The 24,351-nt window shown below is 46.6% G+C and overlaps 1 protein-coding gene across 2 annotated transcripts; it reads right to left on the bottom strand.

The window, feature by feature from the left end:
* Positions 1-1,665: 1,665 nt before the first annotated feature.
* fbln1 (fibulin 1) lies at positions 1,666-23,249 on the bottom strand. 2 transcript variants are annotated; one of them, XM_068312539.1, is made up of 17 exons: positions 23,046-23,248; positions 19,480-19,588; positions 17,864-17,993; positions 17,056-17,215; positions 16,669-16,731; positions 16,507-16,593; positions 15,618-15,755; positions 15,370-15,507; positions 14,955-15,098; positions 14,181-14,306; positions 13,954-14,079; positions 13,719-13,838; positions 13,260-13,391; positions 13,035-13,158; positions 8,934-9,079; positions 8,195-8,335; positions 1,666-2,195 (listed from the first exon to the last, which is right to left on the bottom strand). In XM_068312539.1, the coding sequence occupies exons 1-17, from the start codon at positions 23,098-23,100 to the stop codon at positions 2,056-2,058; spliced, it is 2,079 nt and encodes a 692-aa protein (XP_068168640.1). In that variant the 5' UTR covers positions 23,101-23,248; the 3' UTR covers positions 1,666-2,055. The 2 variants fall into 2 exon arrangements, with proteins under 2 accessions (XP_068168640.1, XP_068168641.1); XM_068312540.1 differs by lacking the exons at positions 1,666-2,195; positions 8,195-8,335; positions 8,934-9,079 and adding an exon at positions 11,176-12,477 and having other exon boundaries at positions 23,046-23,249.
* Between the last annotated feature and the right edge of the window lie 1,102 nt (positions 23,250-24,351).

Genomic DNA, 24,351 nt, shown 5'->3' with positions numbered 1-24,351 from the left:
CCAGACACGGCCGTGACCGCTCGCGTTGAGATGCCTGACCGCCGGCGTACACAAACAAACAGAAGACACACACACACACACACACACATCTGCTACCATGACGTTGAATCGTCGGGACTGGGGCTTCCAGCAGCTCCATTCGGACTTCGGGTGGAGAATCTGGCTCTGGATGTTTGCTCACTTGTCGCCACACATGAATGTGGTTTGGTAGCGCCACGGCCCCCCCGGCCCTCCTTACTGTCCAGGACATCAGCCAGGCCTGCCGTCCTCCCACGCAGCCTGCCTATATCCAGTCGTTTAAATACTTCTCTCTCTGGTAGTTCGGATGAAGTCACGTTTTCACAAAGATTCTAGGAGTTCTATTATTTGAGAATCAGGTCCCAACGGCCTCGGCTGTCACTGATTCAAGGGCAGCGTCCGCAAATTTCCTTACAGGACTGGAGGCATTTCACGGTTCTGACATCAGCATGAACTTTAGAAGTTGTTTTAGAAGCATTTGAAAACATGAACCATACCAAACACTGTGGAGAAGACACACACACACACACACACACACTTGTTTCATGTGGACCACAGCGCTGACCTGCTGGCCTCTACTTCCTCTGCAGAGGATATCCCCCTTCAGCGGAGCCTTAAAATCCATCAAGGCAGACGACTGGAGGTCTTGATGGATTCGCCTCCTCTGCCTTCGTCTTTGAAGGTTTGGGAGGTTTTAGCTCGGGAGGCCACAGCGATGATTACGGCCTCTCAGTTAGGCCCTTACTGACAGGTTCTCAGCTCACTTTCTGCCTGATATCCCTTGCGTTTAATGGTGGGACGGGTTCTGGATCACCGGTGGCTGGTACCCAGTCCCAACCGGGTCGCTCCTCCGTCACTCATCACCGGCTCGAGTTGAACCTCACGGACGTCCAAGCCGAGGGCATCCTGAGGACAAACGTCTCTCCCTTCAACCAACAGGACCGGGTGCAAAACAAACGGTGTTGCCATGGAAACCGCTTCTCCGCAAACCGCTGTCAGTAAAAGTCAACCGGCTCAGGCGGTTCTGTTCTGTTTGTCAGCTAATATTGACACGTTTTGAATTATCGTCAGGTTTCCTGTCTTTGGGTTATGAACTCCTTCAGGCTGTTGTGAATGTGATAAAGCGGTTCCGGGAGGGGGTCAGTATGTTTTGGGTCATAGTGCAGTGATGAAGAGGATGACGCTGCCCCCTACAGGTAGCTGACATAATACAGATTCAGAGTCTGCATGAATCTGTGAATAAGTTCCAATTGAAGAGTCGATCTGGATCAACGGAAGATCATAAACTAACGACAGGAGTTTCACGGGTGGTGTGAACTCAGCCGAAGAGTCTGTGTAAAGTGTTGTCATGGCGACAGCATCACGATGCTACGTACAGTCTCCTGGGTGCAATCATTCATCAACTGACACATTTTGTGTTTGCATTTTGTGTCGTTTGTGCTGAAGGCTCTGCTCAGTTTATTAACACTCCACTGATTGATTGTGACTCGGTACACTGCCCCCTACTGCCCCGGCATGCATACTACACAATTTTCAGTCATTTTTGCGGATTTGTGTGTGGGGCAATTTCTGTCCAAATGCCGTGTGAATGCAGAACTATGTGAAAATTCAGTAGGAAATTCAAATGCAAAAAATAAAATGAGATAATTCTGTAACTAAAATAGCGTTTATTCAATAGCAAAAATACCTCCTCCAATGCATACAGTAAGAAAGGAAACGTTACAACAAAGGCTTATAATACCATGAAAAGAACAAGGTCGAATACTCATATTCTCTAATGACCCTTCTAAATGCATGCACTTCCAACTTTTAAAAAGATAATTTCTTCAAGATACCTTTAATAACATAATTTTTTCTGTGTTTGCTCCGTTATGCCAGACGCACAGGATGCATTCAGGCCGAGCTTGTCATTACAAACAAAGAAGAACCAGCTCATATTCATATGAAACAATCACATGACTCCAAATATCAGCGCTGATACCGACCAATCACGTTGGCGAGGGACGTCTCAATCCATGTGGTCAAATCCAGACTCCCTCAGAACCAGAACTCTGAGACAAAGACGTGGACGTTGATGATGTTCTGGCTGGAGTCGCCCTGATTCATCAGGTTACGCATGGACAACTTCAGGACCGTAGACAACGGACCAATCAGGGGCTTCACCTGCCGAACAACACCTGGAGGAGACAGAGGAACAGCAAAACGCCATCAGAGTCCGATCTGGATCCGGGTCACATCCTGGGTCTGGTGATGCAGAATGTTTGTAGGATCACAAAAAAAAATCCAGATTTGTTAGAAAACAAATTAATCATAATCCAGATTGAACTGTGAACAGATTGGAACTGAAACTGAATTCAGTCAACAGGAAGATTATCTTCCACTGATGTAGAAGTTTTCTTAGAATCTCTATCAGAATAATAATCCTGAAGGATCTAAAGCTGTGGTCCTAATGGGGTCCAAATAAAACCAGGAAGCCTCTCTGCCTCATTGCTAGCATGTTGCTCTTATGACATTAGAATGAACTAAAACGGCAGCAGTTGACACACTAAAGTGAATTAAGATGTCAGATATTTAAACACCTTTATTTAAAAGATATTTACATAAACAAAATGGTTCCTTTTTCAAACTCCATCCTCCTTGTGGAAATTTATGTCGCAATATTCGAGGAATCTTGAGGGGGGGAATCGAGGTGAACGACAACCAACATAATTTGTTAAATAAAGTGCAGCGATGTCGAGACTGTCTCATCTGGAGATTAATCCCCCCGCCCCCCCATCCCGAACTTCCACAGGAGAAGCATTACAAGCATTACTGAACGCCCGTGGAATTCATGGATGCTCGTTTTAAGTGAACATGCAATTGGGTGGGAGGCGGCGGTTTTTTTGGGGGGGGGGGGGGTGCCAGTGTTTATCCAGGCTGTCAGCGGTAGAGGGTGGTGACATTCAGCTCAGTGACATTCAGCTCAGTAATGTCTTCAAGCTCTCTTTGCCAATGGAGCGGGGTGGGGGTGGGGGGTGGGGTGGGGCTGGTGTTTGTGGCACCATCAACTACGGCCCACAATGGTAAATGAGTCCCATGTGTTTGATGGAGGGGAGCAGTCGCAGTCACGCGATACAGCCGTGGAGGCATTCCTCCAAGGAATCCATCTTTGACTCCGGGAGGGGCGAGGAAGAGGAGCCTCCGTCACTTTGTCTCACCCCCTCACGTCCCTCTCGGAGAGACGGATCTGTGGGCAGATTCTAGCAGATTCCTGGCGATAAGCAGTCGGAACAACGTGAAAACGGGGGCCCACTTCCACCAGGGTTGCCCCCTTTTTTTTTTTTTCCTTTTTTTTTGGGGGGGGGGTGTTTTGGGACTCTGGTTGCGTAGTGACGCGGACACGGAGAGAAGAAACCCTGAGATTTCATTGTTTCCAAAGCATCAGCGGCATCAGAAAGAGCCACGCCGCAACACGAAGAAAAGTGGAAATAAAAGAGGGTGGAGTCTGTTTTTTTGGGGTCCAAACAGCCCACCGAGTTAGCGCGGGCGCTGACCGACTCAAACCCATGGCGAGTTCAGGAGGTTCATCATTTTGTCCGTCTAGTTAAACCAGTTCACAAGCGTCCGTGCCGGGCGGATGAAACACATGATGAAGATGAGTAAGATGATGAGCACAATGTGGACCACCACAAAGACAGATGGGTTTCAGTCCCCATAAAGGCCCTGAATGCAGTAAATGCGCCCTAATGAGGACTAAACACTCAATTATGAGGTCTGAGCTGAAAGTTTTTCCACTGAAATCTGAAAAAAAAAAGAAGCTAAACTTACTGAACTCGACTTTATCCAATGAATAAACAGAAGAAACCAGTGAGCTCATGTTGAACCTGTTTGTTTATCTCCTCGCAGGATTACACAAAAACTACTCGAGGATTTTAATGAAATTCCTGCGCCAACAAGTTGAAGATCCATTTCTTATTGGAATTTGGGTTTGATTTAGTTTTAAGACTCTTGGGTCCTGGTGGAGATCCAGTTTGGAGTCTTCTACTAATCTAGATCTGTACAAAAATATTCATGGGTATTCCTACTTTAATATGGAGCGCAAATGGGCCTTTAAACGTAGTGAGGGTTGCATAAAAGCCACCACCAGAGCGGCGCTGTTCCACCTTCGCACTTCCAGTTTGAATAAACACAGAGAGGCTTGGGACAGTCAGGAATAATTCATAACTTTCCATTCATTCGTACATTCCCGATGCTAGGTGTGGCCTTTTCCTCTATTTTTTGCAAAAACGTCCGATTATGTTATCATTCTTCGTAGAGGAGCTGGGCGCTGGAGTCGGGCTGCGTGACCAGGATGACTCTGAGTTTCCATGAGCATCAGAGGCGCGGCGGTATCCTCACAGAAGAGGAAGGCATCCGCTAACAGCTGGGTCTCCGCGGCGACCACAACCGCATACTCATCTCTGTAACGTCTCAACCAGGACGGAGGGAGAAAAGCCAAAGGTAACAGAACAGGTTGGCTTCTGATTGGCCACCGCCACCACCTGAGATCCAGAGGTGTCTTCACACCAGAGAGCAAGTAGCCTTAAATACATGCATTCTAGCCGCAGAGATGCTACCAGCATGCACATATTTAGACATATGTCATCCTTCACGGCCACAACGGCTGCAATATTGAAGGGTTACATGTAAACAGTGCAATTTCTGGCTTTTCTGGTTTCTACAACTCAGCGAGGAAGTGTATGGCGGAATCCAAAATGATCGGGTTTAACACCAGAGACAAATGAAAACTATGCGTCGGCCTCACCGCAGTGTTGTATAATGACATGCTGGCTGTGCGGCGCATGCTCGCTGCAGGGAAGACGCTGGAACGCATCCAGGTGCTGCAAAGTTCCCCGATGCACACAGGGGACTGCAGGCCGTTCCACTTCCTGTCGCGATTTCTCAAGTTTAGCCCCGAAAAGCTAAGAAGTTGGGGGAATAATGACTTTGTCTAGGTGGTGACGTCATGGCTGTGGGGCATCGGCTAGTTCTTTTTCTGGGTCGGAACAGCTGACATGACGTAACACCCGCCGTCGTCGCCACCGCAACCTTTTGTGCAACACAACCCGGCGAGCTTTAAAAGTCGAGACGCGGAAAATAAAGCGGAGACTTCACGGAGAGGAGGAGATGGAAACCTGCTTCAAATCATGCTTTTATTTTACATCCTCTGGCTTCAGAGTAAATGGAAGAAAGATAAGTCGTTTAAGTGCCTTGCTATCTGTTTTGGCAGATTATGAGCATTCATTTTTTGTCGGGTAAGAGCCTTGAGAATTTACATTTTCTTGAAATCACAGCGCCAGACAGAAGAGTGATGATGAGCGTAAATTAAACAGCTCAAACCGAGGAAGATAAGTGTAAGCGGTGAATTATTGAGACAGTTTTATTGCGAGCAATACGAAGTACATGTGAACATGCCGTGTTTTTAACACGCCTCTGCAAACACGGCTATCTTGTCATCGAGACTTGGTCGCTGGAGGACCACCTGGGGGGGAGTGTTGTGTGTTTAAAGTAAATTGAAGTAAATTCAATCGCGACGTGTGATCTTCACAGCAGTCACGTGACACATGATGTCAGCTAAGCCAAATGTAGAATATCAAATAAAAGGGCATTCATCCCAGGAGGGAGGGGGCTGTATTAAGATCAAAAATTAGCCTTTAAGTCATTCCGTGACTTAAAATCATTTTAATCTGTTCTAGCCTTTTAAAAAAAGCCCCAAACCCTCAAAATTGTGAAAATTATGATATTATTTTTATTAATAATAGACATGCAGACTTTACCTGTGTGTAATTAATTGTATAGGTTATGTTAACAATTATAAAGAATGAAAATAAACGCAAAAGTCTTTACTCCACCAAAGAAAACGAGATCCGGTCTCACCGATTGTCGTATCCATCCACCAACTAGCAGCGGTGTACTGAAGCGTGACTCGTATCTCTGATTGTCTTTGGTATGTCTGTGCAGAGCAGCACTCGTATCTCAAATGACATCGATCACCTTTTTCTCTGAATGCGACAGCCTCATCAACAGGTGTGAGGTCATGGAAAGCAGCAGAGAGGTGAGACAGACCTGGATACACAACGGCGAGGCCAAACATCAGAACGCCGCTTGATGCCTCACTGGAGGTAGACAATAACGATGTCGGTCTGTGCGCCTCCGGCACACGACTCATCCATCCACCTGCCTGACGGCCCGGATCCATCATCTCATCATCGACCCGTTCAAACAAGCCGTCCTTCATCACGACTCCTCCTCGTGCGCCGGCGATGAGTCACGAGTGTTGTCTTTTGTCGAGAGGATTAGAGCGAATCACACACCTGCCGGGCTCTGTGTGGTCTGTGCTACTGTGGTCGTCATGGGAACCTGGACGCACCTGATTGGTTCTGATGGTGTTTTCCCAAAGGCTTGGATTTGCACAGATGGAGGGTCAGCGGGGGGAACGCCGGTGACGGATGACCAGGAACTGGGATGGGAGCGCTACAGTTCTTGAATTTATTGGCATCTGTGTGTGTGTGCGTGTGTGTGTGTGTGTGGATGTGTGTGTGCAAACACTACACGCCATTGTGCAGCCGACTGCTAAGTGAGCAGAACAGAAAAGTAGCTTCAGCCAATCGAACCTTTTCTCGAGTTAGCGCCGGATTCTGGGGATTCCTAATTGGCTCTTTTGTCCCGTTTCGAAAAACACCGATCGAGGCCAACAATAATGTCCAGAGTTAGCCTGAGTTCACACACTTGTCCGTCGGTGGAGCCTCGCTGTCTGCTCCTGCTCACGTCCCACCGAGCTGCTGGAGACACTGGAGATACTGGGAAAACCGGCTTCCTGAAGCGACACGTCAGCGGGACTCATGCAACGGTTACGCAACGGCGGCGACTGCAAACCGAAGCAGACGCGGACACCGGGTCCCCACGAGGACCCCGACACACACCGACTTCATTTGGGTATGTGTTAGCAACTGGTGCTAACACGCAAAAGCTGCAGCTAGTAAGCATACGACGGGTTTTGGTGAAGCGGCTTCTCACAAATGGGGCTTTCATGTGGGCGCCGGTCTAAATGCTCTAATGCTCGGCGAGACGCGGAGGCCTAGCGCGGGGGGAAACGGAACAATACGTTTCACCGCATGAAGCCGACGTCCAGGATTACTTTTCTCTTTCACTGTTTTACCGAGTCGCTCGCTTCGTCTCTCTCTCTTTCTCTCTTTCTTTCTTTCCTGGAAACACACACATGCATGCAAAACCCTGCAAATGAGAAGCACCATAAACAGGGAATTTCTCATAAACCCACCACACACACACACACACACACACACACACACACACAATAGATGATATATGACACAATAAGGCTCGTCACTCATGCAGAATTGCACATTCTAACAGAAACACGGCTTTAAAGACGCTTCAAAAAACACACGTCTGTTTGTGCACCTCCTCTTCCTCCACCCACCACCACCACCTGCCTGCATCCCAGCGTCCCGGTCCAGTCTACCCCCCCTTCCCCCTGATGAGGAGGGGCTTCCATGGAAACGTGCCGTCGTTCCACATGGAGATCATATCTGCCGCTTCCAGCTGACGGTCACTCATGCGTGCGTGTGTGTGAATACACGTGTGGATTTATACGCTCTATTCCACTACATTCAGACCGCTATAAGTTATTATGGAAAATAATGATCTGCTTGGAATAAGCACAGCCGTAGATAAGTGAATTTAATGGTACTTTGTCGAACCGCAAGAAAACCCATGCCAAATATTTGGCTAGACAGAAACAGGCCTCGGTCTGTCTCCGAGAGCCACTCAGAGGACACGTCTCTTGACGGCCCCCACCGGCACCGAGGGCCCCCGATGAAGATGATGACAGTTACATGATGCCACCACACGGCAGAGGCCAGAACGGGCCGTGTCAGATGCATTTACATCTGGATGCTCGTGAGATTTTTTTTGGGGGGGGGGGGGCACATGTGAGTTTGATTTTGAAATTTTTAAAAAAAGAAGAAAAGAAACACACATGCATATTTCAAAATGAGAAATGAGGTAAGGAAAAAAAAACAAAAAAAAACCTCCTTTGTCAAGAAGAAAACGCAATTTCCCGTCACAGAGACTGTTACCCTGTTAAAGCTGCTATTGTTCAAAGTTTGCGGCGGCTTGGTGTAATCGCTGGACTCACCCACAAATGTTCCGCTCTCCACCCGCTTCAGGATGTCGAAGGCGTCCTCCACGTTGCCCTCCAGGATGTCAAACTTGACGTCGTAGCTGCCGAGGTGGTAGGACCCGTAGGCCGGCACAGTGGTCCTCAAGAAGACGATCTCTGGGGGGGAACATAACAATTAGACCCCGAAAGGGTTCGGAGCCCAAAACCCTCTGGATTGCATTGAAAAGCTCCAACCAACTTTTTTCAGGTTGGGGCATTTGGGGCCCCAAACGTTCTGCACCCCGACTCTGAGCTCATGAGGAACGACATGAGCTTCACTCCCCGTCACATTGAGCATGAGTGCGTCTGAAACCTGCTCTACACGCCTTGTCAGCCGCCGCCGTCTCAGTGTGATTACAGCAGTTCCTCAGAGCTGGCGGCGGCGAGAACATGGTGGTGTATATCATTTAGGGGGCGCAGAGATAGTCTTGGTCAATCTGACTGCTGCAGGGAAATGGAGGTGACGGGTGCTCAGGGATTAGGACACGGATTCAGAGACCAGAGAGTTAATAGTATTGGCTGCATTTTCAACAGTATAGGTAATAAACTGATTCACACTTGGGTCACCCAGAAGACATGAAGATGGAGACTACAACCGCAAGCACCTCTATCTTTAGCATTGGCGCGCACGCCAACTGACGGTTCCTCTCCGAATCGTCTCAAGGCTTTTATTTTATTTTGGAGGAGACACTTCCTGTCTTGATGACAGACCTACCCTCAGGCTTGGTGAACTCTCTGAAGGTGGGTAAGGAGATGAAGGTGTGGGACACCGAGTGCGTTGGGTCCAGGACGCAGGCCACGTCGTTGGGTTGGCAGGTCTTGATGCAGCGGACGGTGTCGGAGCGCTCCAGCCTCGGGCTCCTAGAGGAGAGAACCAACACACGCCCACAGAAAGATACCCACAAATGACCTCTGACCTTTTAGGTAAAGTCTATATGGAGACTTCAGAGTCGACAGCCTTTGGTTTCTAAAGCTCACAATGACAGGGCGTCGTTCAGACCAGCCCAGCGCCTAATCAAGGACTCAGCGGGACTCCGGTGGCGACGGCAGCGGTCAACATCAAAACCAATCAGATTCAATTTGGATCAGAGGAATAATAATGCTTTCTCTGTCGCTGAGCTTCAAGCTGCTTGGGGAATGAATCACTGCCCTCAGAATGATCCACAACCTGCTCGGGAAAATATTTGGATTCGCTGAGCATCGCTGACTTCACGTCAGATAATCTCCTGAGGAGGATTTATGGTGGAAGGGAGTGTTTCTAAAAGACTCCTAAATTGTGAGCCACATGACTAGACAACTCCCCAGCCCCCACCCACCCCCATAGCTCTCATCCTATTATTTAGGGCTTTGTTTATTCCAGACTTATCAGTGACAGGTCAGCGGGAAAGGGAGCCCCTCGGCTGGTTCCCTGAAGCTAACGCCACCTCAGGTTTCGCCGTTCACCACCTGTCTCTGTTTCTGAGGCTCTAACGGAGTCAAGAGTTGCTCTTTGAAATGACGAGGAACTCATAAAAAAAAGGCTTCGAAAGCAAATAGGATCCTCGGCTTTGACATCCAAGATGTTAAATTCAGGCTTCGCAGGAGAGACGAGTCAGCACGCCGCTATATTGGGTTAAGAAAACAGCTGTGTTGCCATGTATAAGTCTGGTTAATGTGCACGGCAGCCATATAGCCGCATTGTGAGTCATGGGCCGTGAATCTCTGGCGCTCCTCAGGGGACCTATAGGCTGAAGCTCAAAGCGAAGGCCCAGCTTGGGTTGCAGGGCTCCGTCGGCCGAAAACGAGGAAAGAAGCCCCTGACGAAAAAGTCAAAGCCGCCACTGGGTAGGGGCTTGTAATTAGCAATTACCGGGTGGGTCCAAGTTTTGCTTTGGCTCGGGCCAAAGCCACAAAATGTTCTCCGACTTTGTAATACCACGGGCCGAGCTGCAGAAAGACCCAAACTGGGCTCCGGAGGATGAGGTGAGAGGGTAAATTTACGAGATAATGACCCAGGATGAACTGCAGCCTCCACACAGATGGGCGCTTCAAAGCCGGGGCAGCAAGTGGAGCTAAGTGCAGCTGCATGCGTGAGCCCAGCATGTTCAATGGTGCATGCGTGCGCTTGTGTAAATACCCGAGCGTGCACGTCTTCATCATCTCCCCCACCCCCCAACCCCAACCCCCAGTGCCTCCAAAGCCCAGAAGAAAAACCCCAATACTTTCAGACCAGAAAGAAAAACAGACTTTTTTGGATGAAGAGTCCTCTGGTCAAGCGTAGGGGCTTTTATTTTTTTGGTAATTATTATTTATAGTCGGCACATTGATAACGCCCCAACACAAACACTGCAGGGCATCATTCATTTTGTGTTGCCGTACCACAAATTGTTCAGACCACCAGTCAGAGCCCAGAGCCCCATAACTCAATGTCAGGAGGGAGGGAAAAACCAATGTTCTTATTTTAAGGATATCCCCACCGGGGACCGAGAGCATCCTTACTGGCCTGACAGCTCCGGACAGGAGGAACCTGGGACATCTGAATTTACAGTTATTATAAGCCACAACTGTCGGGCAGCAGCCTGGCCGCCCGTCAGACTATTTATACTCTCCTGCTGGTGCACATTTCCCTCTCCTAGAACCCGTCGCACATCTGGTGCTCAAGGCCCGATCTGGATTATCAAAAGATGGGTTTATGGTTCATCGTGACAAAACATACATTTATACGGGAAGTTTGGGAGTTACTTGTCTTGAGTTTTTTTTTAAAAGGAACAAAATCATCAAGAATCATAAATTACATGAAAATAAATGCTTTTAACCTGAAATATTTTGCAGCTTCATTTACTCTCACATCTTTGTGTGTTTCCTGCTGGCATAACTAGAATATGAACTTTAACGCTTCCATCTGTGCTGTGGACTCACATTCCAGCTCCTCTCCGCGTCATATTTGATAAAATCCCACAATGCATCATTACCAAGCGCTGGATTTAAGCATGTGCTATTTCACTTTTAATAGAAAACCATTCACCCAACACAAAAACCAAGAAATATTGTTAAAAAACACGTCAGACTTGATCATACAACCATCATCAGAACACACACAGCCGCAGACCCACGTGGATTGTTCCCCTTTGGGTTTTTACCCTGACCTACAGTGCCACCTAGCGGCGAGCATGCTGCCTCACCTCCTGGAACTTTGCGTTCGGTTCGACCTCACTGCTGATCAATCATTCTTATTTCTAATATCAAAGTGTTGATTAGGCAAATTTGTTCATTACTGAAAACTTTTTGAGGCTGGGATTTTTAAAAAAAATTTATTTCCACTCTTAAAAAAAACGACGAGTCATCTTTAGCAAGCTAATGCATGTAGCATTAAAATTAGCATGCCGATATCTCGAACAGGCCCCACTTTTTCCAGCAACTCACCTCTATTGATATTTGAATGGTTCAAAAATGAAAGAAATGTTCTCTAAAGACAACGCCGAATATTATTTTGTTAGATGTTACCTAGCAACCAGTGAGGTTCACGGCCGGTGAGTCGCTGACGCTAAAGTTTTACTTATTTAGCGTACCAAACATAGGGGCGTATTTGCCATTAAATTATCAGCCTGACATTAAAAAACTAGTAAAAAAATCGTTACGAATGAAAAAATTACCATCAAATAATAATTATTAAAAGATTATTTTCTGAAATTTTGTTTGAAAAAAGATCTCTATGCTCAGATGTTGGTCTTCCTTCCTTAAATCTTGTTCCGATTGGTCCAATCTGAGGCGAGGTGAGGCTCACAAATTATTTTTAACCAAATTTTAACGTCAGGTCGCTAATTTAATAACAAATACGCCACAAAACGGACTTTTGCATTTAAAATGTCTCATCCTTTTTAAGAGTGGTTGGACCGGTTTATTCTAGCAGGGGGTCGTAGGGCACTCTGGGCTCCTCCTGGGTGACGAACACCAACACCTTTGCCAGGTAGGTGCTGAGCGTCCCGTAGCGACGCAGCCTCAGCTCCACCGACAGCTCAAAGTCCCGCGGTTGGTTGATGAGCCTCGCCACCGACATCACGCCGCCGGTGGGCACCCGCTCCGTCTGGAAGAACCCGCCCTCGTTGCCTTGAACGATGGCGATCTGGATGTCGTCGCCCACCACGGTGTGGGAGGGGCCCATGCGGAAGATGCTGGTGAGGACGGGGATGTTGGTGGGGAAGGTGAGGTAGTAGTAGGTTATTCTCAGGGGCATGGCCAGGCACTCGACAGAGTCATTGCAAAGCAAGCGTTCGCATCGACTGCAATGAGAGAAGAGGGGTGGGGGTGGGAAGGGGGGGGGGGGCAGGCAGAGAGAAAGAGAGACCAGGTGTAAATTTAATTGGCCGTGCATGGCATGCAGTGGAAGAATCATTCTGCAGCCGATCACGGTGGGGTCATGCAGGAGGTCCTGCCTCCGTCACACACAGCCTCTACCGCCAACACATCCGGGTGCATTCCATCATTCTGGACATGCTGCAGCCGACCCCACCCCCACGCCCCCCCACCACCACCGCCATCACCGTCCTACAGTCACCCCAGCATCCAGCCTGCTGGACATGCAGAACCTCACATCCATGTGAACACAGGTCGGTTTGGGGGTTCTGAACCTGGGCGACAGCGTCTCTCCTGCGCGGCATCGCGAACACTTTAAGGCGCCGCTGCTTGTTTTTAAGGCCTTTAATTGGTTTTAAATCAATATGGTACTTCATTTAACTAGATTTTCTTATTTTATTTTGCTCAACCCGCCGCGTCTGCTTTAAAAGAAACTTCTTGACGACACATTTAACCCCGAAGAACGTCTGTCCCGGTTACTCACGTCTCCCCAACACGCCGGTAGTTGTTGGGACAGTCGAAGGACAGACATCGGAATCCCCCCTGGATGTTGAAGCAGCTCTGGTTCTCCGTACACGTGTGTGTTCCCGTCACGCATTCATCGACATCTGGGAGAGAACAAAACACACATAAGTTAAAAATGTGATGACGACCCCGTCATCCGGCGTCACGGGGGTGGGGGTGGGGGGGGGGGGGGCGTGTCGCCTACCCTGGCAGCTGCGCCCGTTGTAGGCCAGGGTGTAGCCGTTGAAGGGACAGGAGCAGTGGAAACTGCCGGGGGTGTTGTGGCAGCGGTAGGAGCAGATGTGACCCCCGGTGGGGAGGGCGCACTCGTCGATGTCTGCAGATAAAAACCAGAAAATACATTTCAAACGTTCATAAATGATGGGATTATACCTGGTTTACACAAAAAAACGCTCCACGATAATCTGAGATTATCGACGTTTTACACTTTTTTTTCCCAGCTATGTTTTCCTTCATGCATTTATTACAGTCAAACGCTGGGAAGTCAAATTACATGTCAGCGCTGTATTTTTACTGCAAAGAAAAACTGTTCAGAATCAAAAACTAATTAATAACCCTTCAAAAAAAGATTATTAATCTCAAATCTGTGGAGCTAAAAATGTATGTATGCTAGCATAAAGGAGAAGGGCGTGTCCCGTTTCACCTTCGCACGTCACGCCGTCGATGTCGCTGAGCTGGTAACCACGGCGACAGTAACACTGGTAGGATCCATAGACGTTGGCGCATTCCTGACTGCAGGGGCTGCTCTCGCATTCATTCAGATCTGCCCACAACCCAGGGGAGATTATCCAATCAAATGAGTACATGACACAGGCTCCACCCCCCCACCCACCCCCCATAATGATTGGTTAATAATCAAGGCGTCCCTTCTCTCTCACCATCACAGTTCCTGTTGTCAAGAGCGAGCTTGAAGCCGGTGGTGCAGCTACACTTGTAGGACCCCAGGATGTTGTCACATTTGTGAGCGCACAGGCGTCCGGGGTAGTGCCTGCATTCGTTAATATCTGAAACACACACACACACACACACACACACACATGCAGCGAAGTCTCAGGACCAGTTGTGTGTTTTTCGGTAACGCTTAGGGGAGCGTGGCTCCGCCCACCTTCACACGCCCGACTGATGCTGTTGAAGATGTAGCCCGCCTCGCACTCGCAGCGGTAGGAGCCCAGCAGGTTGATGCATCCGTGACCCGAGCACACCTTCTCAGGACCCCGACACTCATCGATATCTGCAGGGGGAGGTTGAGAGGGGGTGGAGTCAGATTGTGTTCACTTCAGGTGGGCCCACCTGTGGCCAGCAGAGCGATTTGATTGGTTTAAATGATGTAGGTGGAGTTCAACATCAAATAGGATTGAATGGTTAAGTCTGGAGAACAAAAGGTGACTTTGGTCAAATTGCACATTTAAATATTTAAATATATGCTTGTGTGTGTTCATTTTTATAACCTTCTACACACATTAAATGGTTGAGGTGTCAGTTTTTGCGGGCTAAAGTTACCCTTAATAATGGCTGTAGGTTAAATGTTAAAGGTCAAGTAGCGAGCTGCTATTTTTTCAGCTGAAAACCTCCTAGATAGGAAGATCCTGCACTGATTATCATCTGATCATCACGCCTGATATTATTGGGACGGATAGGTTTAACCCTTTAAAGCTCAAACCATGAAAGAAGTACCAGAAAAATCTCGTTTCCGTAAAATGAGGTGTAATAGACTTTCTGACAAATGTCAAAAAAAGAGCATTTACAAAAAGAATTTATATGTATAATTTGTATAATAATAGCTAAATCCAGAATTTTTTTTCACATGGAAAATGCAAATGCTGCCCCCGGGTGTTCTGGGTAGGTCAGTGATATACTCAATCAAGCTGGGCCGACCTACCAACGCAGCGCGTCCCCTCTTCATTCAGGTGATAGCCTCGACCGCAGTTGACGGAGTTCCTCTGGCAGACATAGGAGCCGACGGTGTTGATGCACACCTGCCCCCGGAGGCACGGGGCCGTCTGGCTGACGCACTCGTTTATATCTGGACAGGAAACACACGGTTCACAACCGATTCTCCTGTTCTGGAGCCATTCATTCAGATCTGTCCAGTAGATTGTCAGCCAATCATCTGGCTGTCGGCTTTTTAAATATGACTCTATCCATTCCTCTAAATCTTCTGTTACAGATTCACCAACTTCTCTGCAGAACCATCAGCCGTCGCCACCACTACCAATATCCAGACTCCAAAGGGAGGATTTGACACTCCTTGATTTGAAATATGTAATGCCACATACGTGACGTTATCAGCTTACCGATGCAGTTGCCGAGGGCATCCTGGATGTAGCCCACACCGCACTTGACCTTAGGGACGCAACGGAATGACCCTTGGGTGTTTTGACACTCAAACTGAGGGACGCAGTTGTGGATCCCAGTTTCACACTCGTCTATATCTGGATAGGAGGACACAGCAGGCTTTAAGCCGCTAGGAAACAGAATGATCGGATCTAGGTGTGGTCCTTGAACGCATCTCGGGTGCGTTCAGGACCGACCGATAACCGACCTTTACAGATGTTGTTGTCCGTCAGCTCGTAGCCGGTCCCACAGCTGACCTCCCTCTGGCAGCGGAATGACCCCTCCGTGTTGATGCAGCGCTCTCCCCCCCGACAGTTACTGGCTCCCAGGAGGCACTCGTTGATATCTGGGGAGGGGGGGGTCACAGAAATCGGAACATTCAAATTCAAAAACTTTATTAGTCACCTAAGGGCAATTGACAGCATATAAGCCAGGATAGGTGTAAAAGATAGTGTAAATGTAAACATAAACATAAATAATAATAAATATAAATACAATGTTTATGTTAAATAGTTCTGAATCAGGTGTTAGCTTCTAAACTAACTCAGTTTTGCACTAATTTGTTCAAAACCTAATGGGTTAGTTAGTCAGTTAGTTCACAAACTAGTTAGTTTAACCCTTAGATGCACAGGTGGGGCAAAAATGACCCCCAGGATTGTTATTCCTCAAAAAGCTTTAAGATGAAAAGTTGTAATATCTATATTCCAGGTGTTTCTCATGAGGCCATTTGAATTTTTAGTTATTTTTTCATTAATGTTAAGAAATTTTTAATTTTGTATCACTAACCCACTGTTCCAAGAGTGGGGTCAAAAATGACACCCCTTAAAATCAATGGATTTTTTTTTTGCAATAAACTACAGACCTGGAATATAAAAATATTACAATGCTTTGCTGTAAAGATTTTGATGAATAGCAACCAGTTTATTGCAAAAATGTATTGATTTTAATTGGCGGCCATTTTTGACTCAACTCGTGGAAGACTGTAGTGTAGGTATTAGTAAGTTGTGCATCCAAGGGTTAAAACCTAGTTAGTTAGTATGTGGATCGAAAAGTTTCTGAGTGCCGAGTCTTCAACAACGAGGAGGAGTTCGACTCACCTTCACAGCTCTTCCCATCCGGTTTGAGCTTGTAACCACGGAAACACTCACATGTGTCGTTGCCCACGCAGCGATGAGCACACGTCTCTAAAGACAAACACGCTTTTAATTCATCGCTGATCTGGTTCCACCGACAAAAGTTCATATTATCTTGTACTGTACCTTTACACTGATCATTTAAAACCGAAATCTCTGCAGTTTTGTTTGTTTCATCCTTATTTCGTACTGGAGAAGAAAAAAAAAAGATTATAAATTTACATGCATGAAGCTGAGTGACACAACTTTTAATGTAGATAATTAAATATAAGAAAGTTTACTTTTCATTAGACATGAGAGAAAGCAACTGAAGGATGAATTCTCATCTCCTCTGACAGCAGTGATCATATCACGCCAGCAGGGGGCAGCGTTGGCTCACATTATCAACATCTGGAGGTCTATGATTTTCAATATTTTGGAACTCCATCGCAGTTAGGTGCAAATACTTTTTTATATTTACTGGCTTTAATCCCCTCAAAATGAAATATTTACCCCCACTTTACTCCCACCCACCTTCTGGTGTTCCTGTGGGCGTGGTCTGGTTGACCTGGTCTCCGTCCACGCAGCAGGCGCGGGACACCAGGCTGCACTGGTAGCCCACGGACAGGTTGTGGTCGCAGGACAAGCCCTGCTGCTGGGACACCTTCCCCAGGAGACAGCAGTCACAGCACATCTGGAGAACGACAGACCCCCCCCACCACCAACAACAACAATCAGACAGGCATCCCCTCAGGGTCTGTGCATCATCACATCACCTCAGTGGGAGGGGCAGAAAGGTGCCTCAAGATTTGTTTCTGACAATTGATGGTAAATATTTTTAGGAAAATTCTTTTTTTTAAGGATGTGTTATTAATTTATAACTCATGTAAAACATGTTATTTTATTTTTGTTGGGGAGGGGGGTGTTGTAGGAATTTAAAGCTGTACTATAATTATCACATCCTTGGAGGAAACTGCAGCGACTTGTCTGCTCTCCTCTTGTCTTTGTGAGGCTTGTTGTGGAAACACAATCAGGGTCGATTGGAGGGGAAAAACATGAAGGAACGTTTGGATCTGAGCCCGTGGAAGATCCTAGAGTGAGATCTGAACCCATGACTTATCTGGCAATGAGTTCCAATCCTCCAAGGAGCGACACACCTCATTCTGCTCAGTGTGTACACACACAAACACACACACACACACATATCATTACTCTGCTTAGTGGCTGTCCAGCAGAATGATGTCATGCACGCTGACTGAGGAGAGGTTTTGGTGAGCAGTGTTTTCAGTGAGTGAAGAGCACGCACACACACACACACACGCACACACACACACACACACACCTTTGTGGTTTTGGTCTCACACGTGTTTGTGAATAACGTGTGACAGGCTCCTTCCTGTTTGGCCGTGTTGATCCCGGCGGTGCACATGTCGTCCTCCAGCACCGTGACGCAGCACTGCTCCTGCACCATCCTATCAAAACACACACACACACACACACACAGGTATGCAGGTATCCCTATAGAACGCCGTGTGGTATTCCTATAGAACGTCTTAGTGCACGTTTCCGCAGCAACGCTTCAAACTTCAAGCAACCTCCTAGCCTTAAATTCTCCATCGCCGCAGACGTCAGGTTTCCAACCAGCCTCGGTCTGGCCTCACTGGACGGAGGAACTGGACTTGACATCTGCAGGTAGTTTAGTAGATAATGATTCATTCTGGGTGAAACCGTTCTGTGAAACAACAGGGGTGACTAACCGCTGCCAGTATTTTACAGTTTGTTTGGAGCAGAATCCTCCGCGCCGATGGGCCGACGTGCCACAGATGGGACGCGAGCGATGAAGACATCGCATATTTGAATCATCCCCTCATGCAGCAGAATCATTATCGACACATCAGCGACTTTGTTTCTGTCCAATCGTATTCCACTGTGTTGGATCCCATCAGTTAAGAGTTTGTCTCATAGCAGCAGAAACCAGAACCACCACCACCACCCCCACGCCCCCTCCCTCCTTCACCTCTCCTGTCTCAGTTCCAGCCTCTTTATCAACTCTTACCAGAAATCTCTTTCCACATAAACCGCCGAGGGTCTCGGATTCGCGTCACGGCGCACACCTCCTCTGCACAACCTTTTAAGGGCAAAGTCGTTCTCCCGCTTCTCTTTTTCTCTCTTTCTCGGTGTGATTGTTCAGGTTTCCTGTTATTCCCTCTCTTCCATCGTCTTTCTATGTCGCATTTCACCTCTGAGGTATTTCCTTTTCTGCCCCCCCACCCCACCTTCACACTATAATTTGGACAAATTTGGGATAAGTTCGATCTTCCTGGCGTATTAGCAGCACACCTTCTAGGGTTACAAGCAGACGTGTAATTATCCCATCACTATTAGCATTTCCTGCTCTCACGTGAAGTGAATAAGATTTATGAGAGGACGGGAAAGCAATCCCATGTTAAAGGGCCTGCAGACGTTTCTTGCGTCCCTTGGGGGGCCAATGGTGCAGCAGCTTCTGTGGTGCAGACAGAAAATGTACGACTGTGACAAAAGACGAGTGGGTAATGATTTATTCCTCCAGTCGTCATAAAGGAACAGTTCACCACCACCACCCCACCAAAAAAAATAAAAAATTGGGATTCAGTCATAATGAATCCACAAAAAAACTGATGAATGAAGTATTTTTTCGGATTCACAACACAACAGAATCATCCCACACACCAGCAGGAGATGGAGACTTGTTTTAAAGTGTTCAGAAATTTTTTTAATGATTTTTCTCAAAGATATTTAAAAGGATGTTTGCACATTTAGCCTAGAAGCTAAATTCCAACTCTCTGAGGACGCATCCTGCACCCTTAACGTGAACGTTTTTTTTCCCAATCTTAAAACACGTCCCATTCCTCTTTATCTTCCATCAGCATGAATTTAAATTCTCGGCTGAACTCCTTCTTTCTGATTTCACCTGCTCACCTGCATGTGGATGACTCGGAGATGAGCGGGAGGGAGGTGCAGTCTTCGTTATCACTGGCTCGCTTCTGGCCGTCTTTACAGCATTCTTCTATGGAGATCTGTTCTGCTCCTGCAGACATTCAGAAGAACCCATGTGTTTCCGGTTGAACGCAACTTTTTCGTCTGGCACACATTACATTCTCTAAATATGAGTTATGACGATCCAAACTGCATCCATCCATCCATCAATCCTCGATGGACCCGTTTCCATAGTGATGTTTTAGGAAACAATTGACGCGCACATGCTGCAACTTGCATGCCAGGCCAGTAGTTGGCAGTGCACCCATAATAGGTCTATCTTGTTTTATTAGGTGACATGATGCCGTTTTCAAAAGGCAACACTTGACTTTATGTCAGGGAGGCATCAGGTGAACCTGCTGTCGCCGCCGGTGACTAGACAGTCTCCATAGCGACCATCATCCATCACTGAGCTCCACTGTGGACACAGACGTTCAGTGGTCATCGCCCAACCCAAACAAAGAAAGATATTACCATTGTTGTCTGAGGAAAGTTGCCTAGAATTTGTCTTTTTTTTTTATTTTCTTGAAAGATGGAAAAGTTTTTAAAAAAAAATCTGAATCTGGCAAATCAAACGTCTGCGGGCTTCTTTTTTCTTTTCTTTTTTTTTCAAAGACAATGAATGATAAATATGTTGTTGCAGACACAGGAGCGGCTTTTCGCCTGGAGCTGGACCAGCTCTGTGGTGATGATGTGGTTGTTTCTGCGCATGGATTAGAGCGTGTGGAACGCCTGGACTCTGTAAACAATCAGCCGTCACCACCACTTCCACTGCATTCATTCGCCTGTGGTCAGTGTGATCTGCCAAATGTGAAATAGCTCTGGCAGATCAGCTCTAACCGGCATTGTCGTGCCAAATTGTTATTAGCAATAAGTCCCCCTGATAGAGGGGGAAAAAAGAGGAAAGAAAGTCACTGTTGCTGAATAATATAGGGAGGGAGGGGGGGATTGGGAAATGCACAAACAAATCCAGCTGTTCGAAGGTCTCGTCTGGCAAAAATGAAGCAATTCCAAATAATTTAGATTCGTTATCTGGAACAGCAGAACTCCATTCTAGAGATTTGCTGTTTTCTCCCGAAGGCGCAGGAATTTTTTTTTTTTAGAACCATTAAATCAAAAGATGAAGCACAAGCAGGAATAGTCATCATCGCATGAAGCCCTTTTGCATTGAAACTTAGCGTCTGCTCTGTTCCATGTCCCAGAATGCATTGTTTTTCTCCAGCCCAGACAAGAAAATAAACCCACAGGATTAACTGTGACCGTGCTACTGCACAAAAGATCACCAACCCCGCAGATTTACGATTAGGTTGCAGCTATAGCTGACTCACGACTGACTTCTGGAAGTCTGACACGTCCCAGGAGCCTCGGGCCAATAAACTGATTAATTGAAATGAGATGGCATTTTAAAAGCCCTTCACCAAGCAGGGCCCTCAAAGTCCGTCTGAACGTTTCAGATCTGTAGGTGAAGCAACTCCAAAAATGACAAAGTTCTAAAAAACGCTCCATTAGTGAGTCGTATAAAGGTTTAATGAAGGCGCTCTTGATTTCATGGGATTCAGTTTCTTGATCTGTTTCTACCTTGAAGATGGAAAATTTCAGAATCTAAAAATAAGAACCAAGAAGTTAAAATATACTCTACCCTCTTTGGGACCTGTGGTCTTCTGGAGACTTGAATTACCTCCTGTGTAGACGATAACTCATTTACATATTTAAGATGACATTTAGTCTCCAAGCTAAAAGCCTTAGCTCACATCCTCTCTGGGGAGGGACCACTAGCTCCAAATGAAAAGATGACACTACATCAAGACCGACCTTCTTCCTCCTCGGTCTTCCAAACAGCTGGTAGACGCTAATGTTTTTAGCTTTGAGGCTACAGTGAAAACTAACATCTTCTGAAATGTAGAGGTTGGGGGTTTCTGAACCTTTTGGATCACGCAGTAAAGCAATAAAACATCATTTTATGTTCTTCCTTCTCATTAAAGACAGACCCAGTCCTCCTCCATCAGTCAGGATAATGGACTTCATGGACTTCAGTTACTGAGGGAATTTTCATTTCTGGATCAACTTTTCCTTTAATAACCAGCAGTTGGGGAGTAGTTTAAGTCCTGTCGTTCTAAACCACCACCAGCCACCAGTGATCTCCTGCCAGGACACCCAGCAGGAGGTGAAGTCTCTGGAGGACCTCTCCAGAGCCAATCACCAACTCCATCATGAGGAAGTTGCTCCCAGTCGTTCCAACACCACCGCTGTGACACACCAGAGGGACCTCCAGTGTGGAGCCGTTTGAACAAAGCAGAGGCGGGGGGGGGGGTTCCATCTTGGATGGCGGTGCTGGTTGTAAGGGATCCGTCCAGTCTTGGCAGAGCAGCACATGGCTTCTCCCGCGTCTAGACGCCTCATGTAAACACGGATAAACGGGTCCGGAGGTGGAGCTCAGCCAAGAAGGAGGTGCTCCCTCAGCCACACGTCACACCAGCAGCGTTCACTTCCAACTGGTATCATCTAAAACCATCAAGAGCCCCCTCCTTTGAGGGGGTTTGAAGGCTTTTTTACCCAACCTGTTGCACAACTTCCATCCCAAACGAAAGAGTCCCCGTTGCCTCCATGTGTGACCGGAGCGTTGACCCAGACACCCGGGCAGCCCTATTCTAGGTGTCTTAGAGTCCACCACCCCCCGTCCTCCTGGATCTTTCTGTCCTGAGGAGCATCCCAGCATACCAGGGCGCTCGGCCTCTGTCATCCAATCAAGACAAAGGTCACGAATACAGGAGGTGGTCCGTTCGATGTGGTCGTAGCAAATAGGGTTATTTTAAAGGAGTGGAAATCGGTGTGGGTTAAGATCTGGTCGAATGTCACGGTGTCCTGGTTGTATCTGGAAGAGCTGCACTGATCGCTGTCAAACATCCACCGTGGACCTCCTAAGACCTGGGTCCTACATAGACAATATTCAGAGACAACAGCCTCAGGATTAAGTGTAGTGGGACGTGTCTGGGTCGTACTGGACGCTGTTTAACACTTTTCTATTTTCATGATGTGTAAAGATGTTCAACGCCCTTAATTTTGCCCACTCTTGACCTCACTTCTCTTTTATACAGTATATATATTTCTTTATATATTTATTTGGACTGGGTTATAGATACTGGTATGTATATGAAGTGTCTTTTTTTTTTTTGGTAAACGTGTGTATGTTATACAGTAAACATTACAATAAAATCCATTTTTAAAAATAAATAAAGGAGGTGGTCACTTTTAGTTGGGACACCTGAATTATTTCGCACCTAAAATGAACTTTTTCGACTTAATTTATATCATTATATTGTCAGCTGTGAAAGAAACCAATGGAAGCGGAATAAAACAATGACTCCAGACCTGCTCTCAGCTCTCTGAACCCATCACATGCCCCAACGAGTCTGGGACATGAATCACCTCCGCGGGTCTGTTCGAGGCATCTGGGGGAGTGCGTCCCGTCACGCAGCGGTGTGCTCCTTCCTCCCACGGAGGTGACTTACCTTGGACGAGGAGAACTCCGAGCAGAGAGCCCAGCAGCGCCACACACGGACCCATTGGATGAGAATGAAGAGATCAAGCCTGGAACAGTCCGCGTTAATGCGCAGGACGCGTGAACAAAACCGCAAAGCGCTCCTTTGGAACAGCGACTCCGAGGAGGTGATGGGGGCGAATGATCGCAGGCGCAGCGCGTCAGGAGGAATGAGCGTCTAATTATGGCACCGCAAGGGGCGGGCTGGGGCCACAGACAGGCACCCCCCAACACCCACCCCCCCACACACACCTCACGGTGCATCACAGCTGGTCCCTTCTTTCCAGGAGAAACCAGAAAACACCGTCAATGAAAACCCCAGAATGCATGTTTAATTTAATTTTAATTTAATTAATTTAATTGAATATACTGTTTTGATCCCCCGAAGGGAAATTAAGAATGCACACTCTAGCTAATGTGCAGTTCACCAAAAAAAAAGAAAGAAAAAAAAAAAAGGCTTTTATGGAGCTAGAATAATAAAGTCATGGGGAGTTTTATTTATTTACAAAATTACTCTGGATTTCCACAGCAAAACAACAAAAATGAAACACGATGAGAACTTATTTTAGATTTTTTTTAATTAACGTGAGCATTAATTTTAAATCAGATTAGTTTGACCTCCTGTTATTCCAGCGCTGATTCTCATCTGAGCGTCTTCCTGGACCTGTGGTGAGACCTCCTGGTGTCTGGAGGGCAACGTTTAGATTTAAAAGGATTGTCAATAGAAATTAAGAAGCATCTTGAAAACTGCTGAATGTTTTTTTTTTTCTTTTATACATTTTAAAAAAGCTTTGGGCAAATTTTTCTTCCGAATCACTATAAAATAGCTGAAAACACTGTAATGAGCATGCCAGGGCACTAGGTGACAGTGTGAGTTTTATCGATTACAAAAAGGATGGATGTTCAATATTTAAAAAGTTAACAGTCAAAACTTTCTGATGTTGAGCACAGAAAGTAACTGAAATCACAACATAAAATTAAAATAAGAACAAAAGATCCAAAAACAAGCAAGGACAAAAACAATCAGGGAGCTAGAAATCAGAGGAAGGAAAAATAATATTGAATATTTTAAAAAAATTAAATGAAAATAATTCCCCCAAGGAGATGAATAAAGTATGTTTCTTCTTCTTCTGCTTCTGTTTGTCTGATGGTTTCTTTTAACATTCCCATCTATTAGTCAAAATGTAAAAAAGCCATTCAGTGTCAACCCTCTAATTAAAATTGATAACCTTAAGAAGTGTCCATCAAATTCTAAATGCTATTTGATCAATTTGGGT

This window comes from Antennarius striatus, chromosome 4 (assembly GCF_040054535.1).
Source record: "Antennarius striatus isolate MH-2024 chromosome 4, ASM4005453v1, whole genome shotgun sequence".
Lineage (NCBI taxonomy): Eukaryota > Metazoa > Chordata > Actinopteri > Lophiiformes > Antennariidae > Antennarius > Antennarius striatus.
Note: the sequence above shows the minus strand (reverse complement) of the source record. Positions and strands in the feature narration are given on the sequence as shown.